The sequence below is a fragment of the Phanerochaete carnosa genome (genome assembly GCF_000300595.1).
Source record: "Phanerochaete carnosa HHB-10118-sp unplaced genomic scaffold PHACAscaffold_2, whole genome shotgun sequence".
Taxonomy (NCBI): domain Eukaryota; kingdom Fungi; phylum Basidiomycota; class Agaricomycetes; order Polyporales; family Phanerochaetaceae; genus Phanerochaete; species Phanerochaete carnosa.
Window position 1 is genome coordinate 717,834 of NW_006767629.1, and position 16,115 is coordinate 733,948.

The following is a 16,115-nucleotide window of genomic DNA, read 5'->3' on the forward strand; positions in this document are numbered from 1 at the left end:
ACACCGTGTCTGCACGATGGCTAGACTCTCCCTCAGACGCAAGGCTAGAATCTTCTCCAAACGCGAGGCTCTAAAGGCTAAGCCATTCATACTCCTACTGCACTGATCAGCCACCATGCACGACTGGAAGCTTGGATTACCACAGGCTCGCGTATGGTGTAAACACAAACTTGAAAGACAAGGTTGCCTTGAATGGCGCCAGCTAGTGTTGCCACGGCTTGACACGGCTTGGCTGTGACTTGACTTTGGACGGCTTTTCCTTTTTGGGATCAGCCGAGTCAAGTCAAGCCGCAGTGCAGCCGCGACTATAAGCGACTATGGCTGAGCAGCGGCTTGCAGCCGATCGTCCCTCCCAAAAAGGAAGGTAGTTCACACCGGTACCGCGGAATTCATCGTAACATTGCTTGTCCTACTTGAGTGATGCTAAATATGAACTGATCTCCTCTGGAGACTCTTCTGCACAGCTCTCCAAGTTCTTGAGCTCCTCTCCAATGTCCAAACCATGTGTGAAAGACAGAGAATGGCCTTGCTTGAACTTGAACTTGAGAATTTGCAGTGCTTCTATGAGTTCTCCACCGATTTTGTTGCGCCGGTCTGTGACTGTTATCTTTCCGGATGAGAAGACACGTTCACAGGGCACAGCAGAGGCTTGAATAGGCAGAATATCCATTGCAATGGCATAGATGGTTGGAAACCTGGTCTGAGATGCCTAAAATGTGAAAATAAATCAATATTTCGAAAAAAAATGGAGAAAAATGGAGAGAAAAATTATGGCACAAGTTTCAGTAAGTGTACATTCACCTTCCAGTATGTGATAGCATCCACAAATCCATCTGTGGGCTCTGCAATGTATGCATACCACTCTTGCTCTACTGAACGCTCAGCCAATGGACCTTTTCCTTTACCCTTGAATAAAATGTCGTAGGCCTTTTGCTGCTGTGTTTGAATCACTGCAGCTGCCGGAGCTGAGGCCGAAGGGGCCATCTTGGATTTATACTTGCGCATCTGTAAAATGAATGTTAATATAGAGAGAAATGAAGATTAAAATATGAGTAAAAGCGCACCTCAGCTAAAAATAGATTCTTTGCTGCAGCCGCTTCTGCTGGTGAAGTGTTTTGCTCAAACCACTCCAGCTTACATGCAGGATTGATGACTAATAAACTTAGCTTCAGATTTCAGCAGCTTTAAAGCTGTGCTTACCAGTGGCCAAAGTATATGCATTACAGCTGTGGTTGCGATCACGATAGTCTTCAAGCTTGTCCAGACCTTGCTGAATAATTCCAGCTGCATTGGATACTTTTGCCTGTTGCTCCTGCCAGCATAGCTTCATGGCTTCAAATGCAGGTAAAACACTAATGAGTGTTGGCGTAGATTCTGAAGATAAAAGCTGCTGAAACGCATGTGGAACCTATTCATGTTTAATTTATTACTTGGATAAATAAAGAAAACTAAACTTACCTGAAGGATCTCGTGGAATACTTCCAAAGCTTTCCACTCTTCATTGTTCATGCTATACTTGCGAAGTTCTGCAAACTCTGAACCATAGAGAAATTGTTCAATTGCCTATAAATAAATAAGCCTGAAAGTATACAGTATGCCAAAATAAATTGTTACCTCACGAAGTAGAATAGCCTGATCTATCATGAGATATGTTGATGACCACTGTGTCTCAAACGTCTTTGAAAAGCTGCAGAATGGCCATATTCATGTTGACTAAAATCTGCATAAAATGCTGGCAACGCAGTGCAGATGCACGAATTTATACATTGAGGTAAGGCAAATCACTATCTTGTATAGATTAAATTAAACTTACTACTCTAATGAGAGAACGTAAAGTTGCGATAGGGTCAAGTTTAACTGCGTCAAGAAAATTGCATGGCAAAAACTTTTCTGGCTCGAAATCTTGCGACATTTCCTTGACATACTCAAGTTCAGTTATAGCACTAAGAACACTTTGGCATGCTAAGTTGACAACATGTGGAAAGCAGCAACAGTTATTTTGAGCAATAAACTGCAATTGATTTATTGAAATATACACACCGAATGCAACGTTGAAGCTTGTCAAAAGCAATTCCACGCTTTTGCAAGGTTTGCTCAAGAGCCTCCATGCAGGTGTCATTGTTTGTTGCATTGTCCATTGTAATCCAGCCAATCTATATATTTTTAAAGGATAGTAAGTGGTTTAATCATTTTAAGTTGTTAAAATGGCTGTACCTTGTTTGTGATCTTGATACGGTCCAGGATATAAAGGAATGCAGCCGCAAGATGCTCACTGGTGTGTCTGGAGGGGACACGATGAAAGCCAATAAGATCTGCACAAAGTCAAAGCTGCAGCTGAAGTCCGTTACCACGATCTTCAAGAACAAGCTGCAGCCAATGTGCAGTAACCGCCATGTACAGCGATAAGAATGGGTCAGTCCACATATCCATTGTGAAGGATATGCTGCCAACTGCATTCTATAATTAGGAATTAGAGCAGAATTTTTTTGTAATTTTTTCGCCACTTACCTTCATATCCTGGCTAAGCTCCTTGAGATACTCTTCGAAAACCTCACCAACTCGTGTTCGGATAGTGGTCCGCCCAGGAATATCTTTCTCATGCAGCTCAGAACAAAGCAAAAGAAAGATATTGCAAAGCTGTGGATTTTCAATGACACGTAAAGGCTGCAAATATTTATTCAGATTTAAAGCACAATAAAATGTAAATTTAAAGCACACCTGATCGTCAGCAACAATTCACTCAGTAATGTAATCCACAAATAGCTCCTTGGTGAACTGTGGCCGGCTGTTATCTGCTTGTGCAACATCTGGTTGTCCACGTTAACGTTGCCTCCAGGCTTTGACTTGTGCCGTAGCACACTTCGCTGTGATTTTGACTTGCGCCTTATCGCACGCCTCCACCCACTCGTCAAGATGAGCATCTCGGAAGTGCTTTCGGGGGTTGTCTGTGCCTGCAGTAGTCCAGGTGGACACATGGTGATGAGGATTCTGTTCATGCATAAACCTGGCGAGTTTTTTTTAGAAATAAGTGCAAAGAAATAGCTGAAAGAAATTCATACAAGCAAAACTTGCATTTCTTGCGTCCATTCTCATCTGTTTCAATAAAGGGCCAGACATCCTTAGCTTGCTTGCCTTGTCTGTTGCCTGCAGACCCATAAGGCGATTTCTGACGCTGACCGGCAACAGGTGAATTGGGAGGGCCTGCTGGCTTGCGAGTTGGGGTGGCAGGAGCAGGCAGGAGATCACGTGAAGAGCCTGCAGCTGGCGTTGGACTAGTAGGCGAGTCTTCAGAGTCGTCTGCAATATCAATGTTGATATATTCACGACTATCAGCAACTGGAACAGATCTACAAAGATCCAAACATTAGAGCATAGCAATTTGCAGTATTGGTCACCACGCACTTGTCTATCAAGCTCTCCCCACTTGGATTGTGCTGGTGATTGGCACGACCTCTCCGGGGCAACGTGAATGCCATGAGCACCTCTCCTTCAGCAACATCCTGAACTCCTGGACCTTTCCTACCACCTCTCTTCTTTGCTGGGGAACCTTGGACAGCATCCTCAGATGAGAATTCACCTACAGAATTCAAGATGTTATCAGCAGACAACATCAAACTGCACAAAAGCTCAAAAAAAGCGCACCAGACAGCCTAAACTGGGTCATAACAGCTCCATTGTCAAACTCAACATGCTTAGAGGCCACCTTTTGCCTCTTAGGTGTCTTCTGAGGGGTCTCGGCAGCTCTCTTCTTTCCATGGTTGCGAGGAGGCATAGTGGCAAGCAAGGTGACGCGGTGTTTGCCTTTTTGGGACAACTGGACCTGACTGCAAGCCACCGCCGAGTCGCGCCAAGCCGCAGTTAAGCCGCGTAACAGCCAAGAGCCAATCAGCGACTTGGCTTGGCTGCCACATGGCTTGACTGCAACGACTAGCGGCTAAGCAGTCAAGCCGTGGCAACACTAGCGCCAGCACAAGGATGTGGCATAGGTATGCACCTGTAGGCTCGCATGCAGGGACTAGTGTCCCATCTCCGACGCCAGCCGTTTCTGCGACTACGGCCTGGGTCAGAATTAAAACCTCTCACATTTTCTAGATCTCTAACTTGCTAGTAGCTATCTCTACCATCAGCAAAATAATCGGTCGTAGGTCAGGGATGGGTTACTGAACAAGCGCCCAGCAGTCTGATGGACGCTGGCAATGCAAGAACAGGCGATACCAGGCTGATATTGCGTTGCAATCTCAATGCATGCCGTTATAGCATTGTAAGCCAACTCCCATCTCAACGTCATTAGATATAGCATGGCCAACTCACCCAGATCTTGGTTGTGACGTGACGTCACGTGCGCTGCCTTTCGAGACACGTCCACTGCATTTATGTCGACTGTCCGCGAGCAAACACAAGTGTCCTCTGACCTCCCCTAAACTCATTTTCGCTGCGTTTCCTTTTTAGTCTCACTACTTATAGAAGGTCCTTGCCACTCTGCGCCCCTTACTTCTTCTCCACCACTGCACCTTGGGTATCACCAGGTGGACGCCTCTATCCCTCCATCTCTGTCTTCTCCCTCTTCAATACGGTGTGTAGAATATGTGATTGCTGGGCTGAATATACATTGACTAGGTATGTGTGTACTCGGTTTGCTGCCCCAGTATCTCCACTGACGATGCAGTTGACTGACTGCGTGCACAGTGGCCATGGCGCCGACTCTCGCTCCTCCGTGCAGTCCGAGTTGTGAGACGAGCGTTAGACAGCGCCCCGAACATGCGAAGCTCATCCACCTCATTGCCTGCACGCTTTTGTGGCTCGGGTCCCCATCATCTCACTCGCGTAAACCCACATACAGTGCGCAACCTGCATATATGTGCTCACTTCTCTCACTCACACGTCTTCGATAGACACTGCCTCATGCTAGGCTCATCCATCCACTCAATCGGCAAACCATTCCCACACATCTGCGCGCACATTATGTTGCGCATCAGTATAACTTCTAGCGCACAGTATGTCAGTGGTGCAGTTTAGCCCTTCATATTGCCATGCTCATGGTGTTTATACTCAGCACTCAGCTGCCTGTACTTGTTGCGCACACTGGCACCAATGCGCGCAGCGCTTCGCAATCTGCAGCATCCACCCACGGTATTTACCACAGCATACAAGCCTTCATGTGTCTGTTAATGCTTACATCCTTGCCCTGTCCAGATTGTAATCCCTGCACGACGCGTACGACCGCACAGCCGTTGCAATAGCCGCTTGTCATTGGGAGCCTTGTGCGTGCGGCCGTTTCGACCCTTTCGATGCCATTGTCATGTGTCTGTGTTATCTGTCTGCACATGTGTACTCTATGTAGATTCAGAAATATATCATCTTTTTATTTTTGATTTTCATCTGCAACCACTAAGGCCAATCCCCACCAAACATATTTGAATATCAAATAGTTTATTTCGAGTGGTAAAGCAAATGCTGGCGCTCGCTGGCAATGCCTTGCCAGCCTTTGCCAACCTCACCTGAATGGTATAATTGGTAATTGATACCAGACTGATGAGGCTGGTAAAGCATACTATCAAGGGTGTTATTGGACAAAAATAAATTCGCACCTTTGCACTGGCTGCAAAGTTTTGTTTTCGATGTGCGTCTAGGATTTTGCATCCGTGTTTGTGCACTTTCGTGCATGTTCGTGCGTGATGATGCACGTTTGGTCACTAATGTGTGCCATCGTGCACGAAAGTGTGCATCTGATGAGCTACATATTCATTTTGTCACAGTTTCATTTTGGCTAGGTGTTTATCTTCGTGCACCTTCGTGCGCCTTCTCGCACTTTCGCGCACTTTCGTGCACTCGACGATTCGAATGAGATGCATAATCACAAAAATGAGAGCCAATTGCTAACTTACACCAAACTGAACAATAAAATGAATGCACGAACACACACAAACGCACACACATTAGCACCATCGCCAATCTCAAAGCAGGGCATAATGAAAACCAAAGCTCAGCGGCATGCACAATTGTGTACGTTCGTGCACTTTCGTGCACAATCACACACGTTTGCACACTTTTGTCCGCCAAACTGTATGTACAGACTGCGCCAGCTCCAAATTCATTTTTTTTGTCCAATAGCAACCTTCATAGCATACAGGTGCTCTATCTACTATGGTAAACTTGTTCCCAGAAAGATTACCTTTGCATGCCAGACTAGGTTTACCAGAGCTGTCCAGGCTAGATCAGGTGTCGATTTTTTTGCTAATAACAATAACAATGAGTACGACTTCCCCGTTTACATTGTCAATCGCACAGCTCCAGAACTACGCATGGTCGATGTCCTTCCATCATGAATTGCTATGCACTCAGACTCTTAATAACGATAAGAACCCACTACTAAGCCGTCTGGATCAATCAATGAAATGTGGCCATCCGCAACTCCTCCGCATGGAGCTGTCCAAGCACATGTGTCGATGGAGGTCGATGCTCCCGAGTAACCTTCCAAGCTAGTCAGTGATTAACGCCTTCTGCTTATGAACTTTTTTGTGCTCATGCATCATCATGATAAGTTCCCAACATAGAGAGCAACCTATCTGGAAACTTCTTAACAGCCCAGAGTGACAACCAAAATGATGCCCCCACTGTTACTGTCCGGCCTCGTCAAGACAGGCGGTGGGACATAATCAACGGAATTAAGGCAAAAGAAAAATCTTACAAAGACCAGCTGTGTGGGAGAGGAAAGACTCGCCCCTATGGACCGGCCAAGGTTTGAGATATCCCTCTGACTCATGCATGGATGGCAGCACCTGACCTAGGTGTAAGGAAGCATTCTATCTGATCTATTCTTAGAATCACTACCTCCGATCGTCGTGGTCTGGGCAGGCTTAGAGCAAGTAAGCTGGCTTGCGGCTTGTGAGTGCGAACGGTATTTGCTGATATGCTCGCGTAGGGCATCGGTTCTTCACGGGCGCCCTGATTAGGATTATAAACGTTTATATGCGATTGTGCCATGTATAAGGAGGGCAAGTTTGCCCCGGGTTCGTAACAAGGAAATAATAATGAGCACATAAATATATGTTAATGAAATTGTGGCGCGGCAGAACATTCTCATACAACGTACGTATACACATTATGGATGCTACAGTATAGAGGCTCACATGCTTTGCTACAGCTATGTCAGATTGCAACCCGATCCTAGACAGACGGAAAAATCAGTAGCTGCAGGTGCAGCATATAAAAGGGCGCAATTATATGCGATCAGCAGACATGGTGAGTAAATTAGCAATAAAGTACGCACTCGACACTGAATTTTTGTTTCGATTTTCGAGCTCGTGTTTACCGGCGGCTCGTACGCACGCTGTTTACTCATGTTTGTACCTTACTGACCCCAACTTGGCGCTACGACGCTCGGTCTTGAACCACATTCACCACCTGCCTCCGTGCTCCTCATCCGTGGACGTGTGCTGAATGCAGCCACGTCCCATATCTCTGGCCCTCCTTCATGGACATGTGCTGAATGCAGCCTTGTCCAAGCTCTCCGGCCCTTCCTCATGGACGTGTGCTGAATGCGACCTCGCTCCACCTCTCTGGCCCTTCTCTGCGGATGTGCGCTGAATACAGCCTCGTCCAATATGCCCACGCTCACCCGATGTCTATTCCATCACACCTCACTGCCTCCTGGCACTCCATACATCACACTGGCTGGACGACAAGTTTCTGCCCGAGAGGACGGGTCTGCTCATTGGGGTATGTCGTCATCCAGGTGTGTAGTGCTCCATACTTTTTTTATCTTTTTTTTTTCCCTTAGTCCACTGTCTCACTTGTCGCACCATCATCTGCCACATCACACCTGCCAGCACCCACCCTAGTAGCAGTAGCAGCAGCGGCCAGCAGCCCATCCCAGCTGTTCAGGCCTGCACAAGTGCCCAAGCTTGTTTGCCCCTGCCATTCGTCTCTGTAAGTCTCTCCTCCTCCTCCTAAATTGATTTTCACACTCATGACTGAGCTGCTGCACCAGCAGAGCATGTGCTCGCCCTTGCTGCACTTCTCATACAACACCATCGCTGCCGCTTTGGAGGCAGGCCTGTCCTCACACGTGCTCTCGCTGCACGTTCACATGTCCCTCGAAGAGTGCTTCGCGCTGCTCACCATGAGCAGGCCCTGCCTCATCTTGCCTGTCCTTGCCGGTGCTGGCATCAGCATCGCAGCTGTGCAAAGTGAGTCACCGCTGTTCACACTTGTGTGCCTGCTGCGTGCGCTCAGCTTCCCCAAGGGCCAGCCCCTGCCACAGATGTGCATGCCCCCCTTCGAAGGCCCACTGCCTGTGTGCTTGTGCTCAGAAGGCCAGCCCCTGCTGCAGATGCGCAGCCTCTGCACTGCACGTGGACTATTTTGCCACGCTAAGGCCAGTGAGTGGTCATGGACATAGACATGGACACACTGAGTGTGTATGGGAATGGGAATGGGGGTGGTGGGGGTGGGAGTGGAGGTGGAAGTGGGTTTGGGAGTGGCATCCCCGAGCCAGTCTTTGAGGAGCATGCACTGCAGTGCATGTTCTGCCAGTTGGTGTACGGTAATGGAGACAGGAGCTTATGGCTCAGCTTGCTAGTATCTGCTCATTGTCATCACTGACAGCAAGAATGTTTCTTAGTAGCTATTAATAGTAAAGTCAATTGAAGTTTATTTGTGTAAAACATTAGCATTTGGTATGCATGAAAGCAGAGCCTGTGTAGCCAAATTCTCATGAACATCATGCTTGCTCAGTCTTATAAGCCATGCATAGATGCTGCAAACTATATGGTATTATATAACTATACAATATATATATATATATATATATATATATATATATGTTATGCAAACTATATAAACCCTACAATCTTGACTAAAGTTGGCCAGATTCAAAAACACCACCAATCTATATATACTCTTGCTAGGGATTTGAAATGGTTTGGTGTAATAGAATGGTTTTCAGATTGTACATGGATATATTTAACATTACAAGAGATTCACTAAAAGTCTGATGCCACACTGAGCTGCAGAGTGGTCCTTACGCCCAAAGGTGTTTTGGACTCAAGGTGACCAGTATTCTTGGGGCCTATAGCCTGTGACAGACGTTAGATAGATGCGATGCACGGACACGCCTATGTCTATACCTGGGAGCGCATTCTGCACTCAATTGCACGTTTTATCGCGTCAAATGTACTGCTCATCTCATAAAGGTCCACACTTACTAGCCCGCTGCCTTCCTTACTGGCGTACTCCATGAGGGGCGGTGGTCAGGATCGGACATTTCTCGTTCAAGGCGCCCGGCGTGCACGCACCAGGCCCAGGGAGGTTAAAATTTACCGAAACCCGACAGGTGTCGGTGGCTTGCGTCGGCTTGTATAGTCATCGCACCAAGACGTGCGCTAGATCTGTTTGGCCGTGTCAGTGGCGACGGCGGCGCAGTCAAAAGGCTTCAATACGCACTCAGCGAGGTAACAGGGTTCCATTGCACCACTTCATTGAGCAGAGCGTGAGCGTAGGGCACGGCGTGGGTGGAAATCTGATGGACAAGGTCAGTTGTGTGCTTGGCTTGGACTTCGAGATGGAGTACCACGGTCTGGAAGGACTGCAGCGTCGATCGCGAGATGGTCTACTGCAGAATGGTTAGCAGGGTCTGTCTCATAAATTAGTTTCTCATACCCGCCGTATCTGTTCAGCGTCCATCTTGAGGTACCATAAGAAGACACTAGGTCTTCACCCGCCTGTCCCAGGAGACTGTGTGGGTTACACACGGAGAAGCAAGTTAGCACTCGCGGAGAATGATTTCTCCCAGGAGCTCGCGCCCCGCTACCTCCTTGACGTCTACTTCGCACGCGCTGGGGATGAGAACGCACTCCGTGATGCTGGAACATATTGGATAACAGTTCCTGGGCCCTTACTGCCGCCGTCGAGGCTAAAAATTGATTCTTCGCTCTCCAGTTGTTATTCGGCGTGCTCTTCTCTCTCTTCGAGGTCGGAACTTGAGTCTGAGCGAAGGCGGCGTCGGAAGCAGTGGGGAACGACGTTGAAAATGCGGCGTCCTCGAGTGTCAGAGTTCCGCCGGAATCATGGCCGTCAATGAGTTACCAGTTGGACCATGCAAAACGCTTGTCCGCCAGTCGCGATGGTCCACCTTGGCGAGGCGTGGTGGCGAGGCGTCGACGGTAAGCAACATGGCTGAGATAGGGAGATCCCGGAGGCGGCCGACGACTTCGTGGCGTCGAGTAGGCGAGAGCGCCGGCTGGCAACGAGCGGCGACCCCTCAAGACTAGGTAGCGATAGCCGCACAGTAATTATTTGATAAATTATTCTCGAGGCCCTAGCAAGACTCGAGGAGATCACCAGTAGTTAGAATCCCCCCGTATACCCCCCGGGGATGGGCGAGATGTGATCCTAACATGGAACGTGAGGCGGATGCCGGTGATGTAACTTGGCAAGCAGTCATCTGGACGTTTATGCAAAGCACCGATTTATTCCCTTTGTCATTTCCTCAGAGTAACCAGTACGAAGCAAACAACAGAAGCCAAGAAAGACTAGCTCTCAGTCGCAGAACGTGATGGCGAGGTTGACCTGAAAAGTTGAGAGACAAAAATTTCTCAGAAACTGTGTCCGGGAGCAAAAAGGAGGAGTCGAGGGGACGGCTTACGTTATCGGACTGGCACGCAACTTGGACGCCGGTCTGGCCAGAGGTGTGGAACGCATCCGGGCAGTTGGCATCGGTGCCTGTGGCAGCGGTGAATTCGTAGACATCGAACGACAGTGTATTGTGCACTCACAGTCCGCTCCGGCGCCATCGCAGCCGTCAAAGTATCTGCAAAACATGTTTAGTCGGCTGGAATACATCATTTCAAGAGTCTATGCGACGTACCCGAAGCCGGAGGTCACGGAGAAAGAGTGCCTGAAAGGGGGCTGTCAGCTCTTCGGGAAGACATACCAAGGAAAAAAGACATGGGCGTACGGGGGGATGAGCGAGATGTCTGTGCTTGAGCCGGAGCCAGGGCTTGTAGGGTTGACCAGGGTGGTCTCGATGAGTGTGCAACCCTCACCGTTGTCTCCGCAAGAGCCTGCAGATTGGGTAAGCACCTGTGCATTATCATGAAAGTCCGAAGCGCACGAACCCGTCTGCAGGAATCTACGTGCCGTCAGTTAGACAAGTGGTATAGATCTGCTAGAAAAAGGGAGGCGTACGCAATAGCAGAGATTAGGGACCCGCCGAAAGTGACGGAACCACCGGTCGAAAGCGTTTGACCGTTGGCCTTGAGTAGGGGCTACAAAACAAGAGTAAGCCCAGGTCGCCGCTGCCGACACAGGGACCTCACAGTTCCGAATCCACAGCTAGGTGCGTTCGTCTGTCAGCATTTCGGAACATCAAGAAGAGGCCATACAAGACTCACTTATTGACGAAGGTAACGGTGTGCGACTCGGCATTGACACCGGCGAACACGATGGCAGAAGCGACGAGGGCGGTGAAGATGCGAGAGTAGGCCATGGCTGTCGATGGAGAGGAGGCGTGTTCGTCTGGAGGGCTCAGAGCTGGCGATTCACTGATGCCCCGGGGCAGCTTTTATACCATTTCCACCAGCTATTTGCGGAGCAACGGTCCAGGTGAGATGCACAGAACGTGCGCCGACTCGTCGAGCGGCACGAGATGCCATTCCATCAGTGGCATCGCTCGCTCTCATAGCCTGCAGCCAAGTCGGCCGCACGGTACTAGTGAGCATCAGAAACTCGAACGCGGCAGGGAACGTGCCGGAAGAGCAGCCTGGCCTTCGCGTGCGGCACCTGGCGAACGTGAAATCCCCGAGAGAAAATGCATATCCGGGCGGCGGGCTACCGAGGGAGTGTTTGGCGGCTTGCCGCCGCCACCGTCCAGGGCTTCCCCACACCTGTCGCTCTCGTCTGACAGACCGCAGCGGCGCGTGTGGGAGTCTGTCGTGAGCACCATGCGCCTTCGCCTGGACGGATATCATGCTGCTAGCCGTCGTCTCAGCGAGGATAGTGCTGCGAGGGAGCGGCGAGCGCGGCATTGCAAAGTGAGGACTAGACGCGGGCGATGCTGTCATCAACAAAGATGATCAAGAGTGATAGCGGAGGGTGTGTCTCACGCAACGGCTTGCGGATGAAATTGAAGACCCCGCTCGTGCCTGAAAAGCTTGTTATAGCCTTATACAGCCTGTTGCCTGCTGCAACGCGGGAGAATGTGCGGCGGTGAAGTCTGGATAGCAACTGGAACGAACATCAAGATGCGTTCGTGTAGAGACATGTATCATACCTCCAGCATCTGTCTAGGCCTAGCCTCGTCCAGGACGCCGTTAAGAACGACTAGAAGCCGTTCTCAAGGGTCGAGACTTGCAGTCGAGGCAAGCTTCTACACCGTCCTAGCATTTGCAAGAACGGTCTCTATGCAGGGAGCATCTGTCAATTCAGCTTCTTGGTCTCTCACTGGCGTGGAATAATTACAGATGAATCCGGCCCAGAGCAAAGAGACTAGCAGTTCGAGACGACCCCGAACATCATTAGACACAGCACCAAAGGTGTGACTGCATCTAATTGCTGAGCCTCCGTGATACAGCGGCAGTGGCGGCCCATACAGAGCCCAGCGAAACTCTAAAGGTAATCCTTGAGGCCGAATGTTCGGATCACAGCCAGGCTGTCGTAGAACAGTGCCTCGACGGCCGAGAATGATGACGCTCATCGCGGAGCCTGCGGTCTCGAGGCCACGGTACCATGTGCGACGGCGAGGGAACCACACGGTCGCGTCCAGACGCGGGTTGTGATACGCGCATTCACGACGAGCGAACGTGCGAACCCGCCGCGGGAGGAAGGAGCCGAGCGTCGCCGGCCGGGGTTAGAGAGAGCGGTACCTCCGCCAACAAACGCCACAATGTCCGCGCCTTCCGCATTTATGCGACCGCGGTCGGGACTGCCAGTGGCAGCATCCGCGAACGGCAGTAAACACAGACTGGGTCTGAACGACAGCCGCTACTGTCTTTGGGGTAGATAGGGTTCAGTTCGATGCAGACGGCGAGGAGCCTGGGTCTGTATGCGGCATGGGAGAAACTTTGTTCAAAAGGGAAACGAACCGCCTGCCTCGTGCCGCTGTATAAGCTTTGCGCACCTCTTGAATGGCCCCAAAAACCTATATCAAGAGCTGCAGCGATGCTGGAGGCTCCAGAGCCCTCCCTCGGCAGCCGAGGATCCGCTCAGGACAGAGAGAGTGAGAGATGCAACCACAGGACGACGAACTCACGCGGCTGCGACAAGAGCTCGAACAGGAGAAGGTGCAGTAAACCATGAGCGGAGCCACGTAACGCGCAATCTCCGCGATCTGACGTTTTTCTCGCAGGCCAAGAATGCAGAGCTCGAAAGGCAGCTCTCGGAGCAAAGTGGTGCGAACGTCACTGCCATTAATGCGGCCGGCCGTGGCGCAGTGCTGCCTAGCTCCGCAGTGGCAGCCGTCCACGGAGCGGCGTCTGACGAGCAAGGCCCGGTACCGTTCACGGCCGACGCGAGTCCAAAGAGGTGTCTCAACGCCGCCAAAGAGGTGAGCAGACGTCTCCGTCTCCGTCCCCCCTCCCCCTCTCCGCAGGAAGTCAGCACAGATAACACTCGGACAAACGGCATAGAAACTGTGAGCAGAGCAACGGTTGCATTTGGAGAGTCCAGTTTTTTTTTTAAAAGCGACGTGTGTGTTATAACACAGGGGCAGGACGAGCGTCGTCCAGGTCGGACCCGACGCAGTCTGGGACGGCGGCGGCGACGGCGACGCGCACCAATCCGGTGGGTGCACCATCGTGCGCCCGAACGACCGCCGGTCGCGCAAGGGCAGCTGGACGGAGGCGTCGTACCCCAAGCTGACGCGGCGCACGAACGCGCTCGTCGCGCGCGTGGACGGGTGGTGGTGCTACCTCGGGACGTTCGCGGGCGCAGGGGTCGAGGCGGTGTCGTGCGAGGAGTGGGCGGCGTTTTCCGATGACGTGAGTAAGGGCTGAGTTGGCGCGGTGTTGTGTATGTGTGTAGTGTGTGTGTATGGCTGACAGGGGGTTGTGGTGCAGGTGCGCGACGCGGTCGCTGCGTTCAGCGGGTGCAGCAGGACGGACGGCACGTTCGAGGAGCTGACGCGACAAGGCCGGCTCCGCGTGAGCAAGTACAAGATGCGGCGCACGGGGATGGACGTCGCCCTCCGAGACGCGCTGGTGGAGGCAGGAAAGACGCCCGGCACGGAGGGCGACTCGGACGACTCTTGATGCTTGGAACGCGCGGTCTTGTGGAATGCGAAAACAATGGGTGGTGGTTGGTTTATTGTATTTACATGTTGAGCAGCCGGGCCTTCTGAGATTCCTTCGAGGGCGGTGCGAACGCGGGCAGCATCTCTGTGCGCGCGTTCCGGATCTCCACAGACACGATCCTGGCGTCGGGCAGGAAGCGGCTGGGGCGGCTGGCGAAGATGGCGCGGTTGAGGATGCGCAGCAGCGGCTGGGTGCTCCACACGTCCACGGGGCTGTGCACGAGGCCGAGGAGGGACACGGCGGTGGGCATGCGGTAGGAGGGGTGCTTGCGCCGCGCGTTCCAGACCTTCCTGTACGTGAGCTCGGGGATGTCGCGGTCGTCCTTGGTGGCGACGTAGTGGCTCACGGCGTCGGCGATGTACTGCAGGTACACGTCGCTGTAGAGCTCGATGGGGTCGAGCTGGAGGGCGGCCTTGGTGCCGAACTTGAGCACGCCGTCCATGACGCCGACGTTGATCTCCTCTGGGACCGTGGGCGGCGAGCCCAGGAAGCGGTAGGACCAGAACCGGCCGGGGTCGTTCCACAGGTGCACGTACGGGTGCTCGTGCCGCAGGCGCTGCATGATGGCGCCGATGACGGCACGGTACGTCGCGAGCAAGACGGGGATCTTGAAGACGGCGTAGCTTCGTAGGGCGACGTACGCGGCGGCGAAGTCCCCAGCCTCGATGAATGTCCGCAGGATCTTGTTCATAAGCGAGCCGTTGATCGCTGGAGTCCGAGACGTCACGTCTTTGCCCGTCTGGATCCGGTGGCAGTAGACCATGTCGCGGAAGAGGGCGCGCATGGTGGGGACGTCCTTGGGCGCCTTGGTCTTGCGGCTGTGGATCGTGCGCGGCCCAGAAAAGCGGCTGGCGAGGCGGAAGAGGATGCCGAACGTGTATGCGTTGGGAAGGATAGACTTGTCACCACGGATCATCATGTTGTACACGGAGAAGACGTCGGCGTATCGCCGCCTGTCCGCCAGAGCAGACATCATGATGTTGTAGAGAGTGCGGCCGTGCGCTTCGTCGTTGTGGCGCATCCTGCGAATGGTCGAGTGGATGATAGGTGCGATCTCAGGGTCTTTCTTGGCCATGTTGAGGAGCATTTTGAGCTCCTGTTCGTGCGCCGTCGTGCGGTCTGCAAGAGGCCCCTCTTCCGCGGGAAAGTTGGTCTCCCGTACCTCCCCCATCCGCTCACGTCGAGTACGTATATACGCTAGCAGTGACTCGGTCTTGGATGACAGCGTGTAATTCTCCTTTCCACGGGACTTGATGAAGAGCTGGATGAGGTCGTCGTACACAGCCGGCGGAAGTCGCGTCACAGAGGAGATGATGCGCAACAGATATCGAAACTCTTCCTCATCAAACGACTCCTGAGCAAAGGCCTTCTCCGCCGCTCCAGTCAGAGACCAGGTTGAGTTTCCGGTCGAAAGCTTGTAGAGAACGACCATGCTGGCCTGAATCTGCTGGGGCGGTATGTAACCTTCGTCCTGCATCCGGCTGTACAAGCTGTACGCGGCGCGAAGCTGGCCGTGAACCATGAAGAGTCGGATGCTCCGCCAATACGCCTCGAAGCGTCCCTCGGGGCTTAATTTCCTTTTCTTCATGAAGAGATAGAAGTAGTCCAGTGCCTCAAGGTGTCGGTCATCAACTAGCCGTTTCCTGAGAGAGGACGAGAGGCTTTGGACGGCCTTGGCAAGTCTAGGAGTGGTGGACTTGCATCGTACGCGAACCAACGGAGAAGCCCTCGGTAGGGACTTGGGAGACGTGAGGTTGGTCCGGGCGAACGTCCTCCATAGAATCATATACTCCCAGACTGAAAAATCTCTGTGGTGAATGCGTCAGG

General features: G+C 51.8%; 6 protein-coding genes across 6 annotated transcripts; 1 reads left to right on the forward strand and 5 right to left on the reverse strand.

The window, feature by feature from the left end:
- Positions 1-409: 409 nt before the first annotated feature.
- On the reverse strand, positions 410-1,509 carry PHACADRAFT_191255 (uncharacterized protein; the record flags this gene model as incomplete). The annotated part of the gene is made up of 5 exons (XM_007391474.1): positions 410-709; positions 802-1,005; positions 1,065-1,153; positions 1,201-1,408; positions 1,459-1,509. 5 exons carry the CDS (start codon positions 1,507-1,509, stop codon positions 410-412), a joined length of 852 nt encoding a protein of 283 aa, XP_007391536.1.
- Positions 1,510-2,322: 813 nt separating this feature from the next.
- On the reverse strand, positions 2,323-3,772 carry PHACADRAFT_191256 (uncharacterized protein; the record flags this gene model as incomplete). The annotated part of the gene is made up of 5 exons (XM_007391475.1): positions 2,323-2,457; positions 2,509-2,591; positions 3,178-3,347; positions 3,403-3,577; positions 3,643-3,772. The coding sequence occupies 5 exons, from the start codon at positions 3,770-3,772 to the stop codon at positions 2,323-2,325; spliced, it is 693 nt and encodes a 230-aa protein (XP_007391537.1).
- A 4,218-nt stretch (positions 3,773-7,990) lies between these two features.
- On the forward strand, positions 7,991-8,650 carry PHACADRAFT_249085 (uncharacterized protein; the record flags this gene model as incomplete). The annotated part of the gene is made up of 1 exon (XM_007391476.1): positions 7,991-8,650. A coding segment is annotated over exon 1 (287 nt), but the record flags the coding sequence as incomplete, so codon positions are not given.
- Positions 8,651-9,363: 713 nt separating this feature from the next.
- PHACADRAFT_191257 (uncharacterized protein) lies at positions 9,364-9,684 on the reverse strand (the record flags this gene model as incomplete). Its single annotated transcript, XM_007391477.1, has 4 exons — positions 9,364-9,389; positions 9,445-9,520; positions 9,572-9,610; positions 9,661-9,684. The coding sequence occupies 4 exons, from the start codon at positions 9,682-9,684 to the stop codon at positions 9,364-9,366; spliced, it is 165 nt and encodes a 54-aa protein (XP_007391539.1).
- A 765-nt stretch (positions 9,685-10,449) lies between these two features.
- PHACADRAFT_249086 (uncharacterized protein) lies at positions 10,450-11,530 on the reverse strand. Its single transcript, XM_007391478.1, has 9 exons — positions 11,394-11,530; positions 11,319-11,334; positions 11,188-11,267; positions 11,118-11,131; positions 10,958-11,063; positions 10,868-10,897; positions 10,776-10,810; positions 10,646-10,722; positions 10,450-10,569 (listed from the first exon to the last, which is right to left on the reverse strand). Exons 1-9 carry the CDS (start codon positions 11,486-11,488, stop codon positions 10,540-10,542), a joined length of 483 nt encoding a protein of 160 aa, XP_007391540.1. The 5' UTR covers positions 11,489-11,530; the 3' UTR covers positions 10,450-10,539.
- Positions 11,531-13,343: 1,813 nt separating this feature from the next.
- PHACADRAFT_249088 (uncharacterized protein) lies at positions 13,344-16,032 on the reverse strand. The gene is made up of 4 exons (XM_007391479.1): positions 14,055-16,032; positions 13,703-13,976; positions 13,626-13,630; positions 13,344-13,543 (listed from the first exon to the last, which is right to left on the reverse strand). Exon 1 carries the CDS (start codon positions 15,808-15,810, stop codon positions 14,308-14,310), a length of 1,503 nt encoding a protein of 500 aa, XP_007391541.1. The 5' UTR covers positions 15,811-16,032; the 3' UTR covers positions 13,344-13,543; positions 13,626-13,630; positions 13,703-13,976; positions 14,055-14,307.
- Positions 16,033-16,115: the final 83 nt, after the last annotated feature.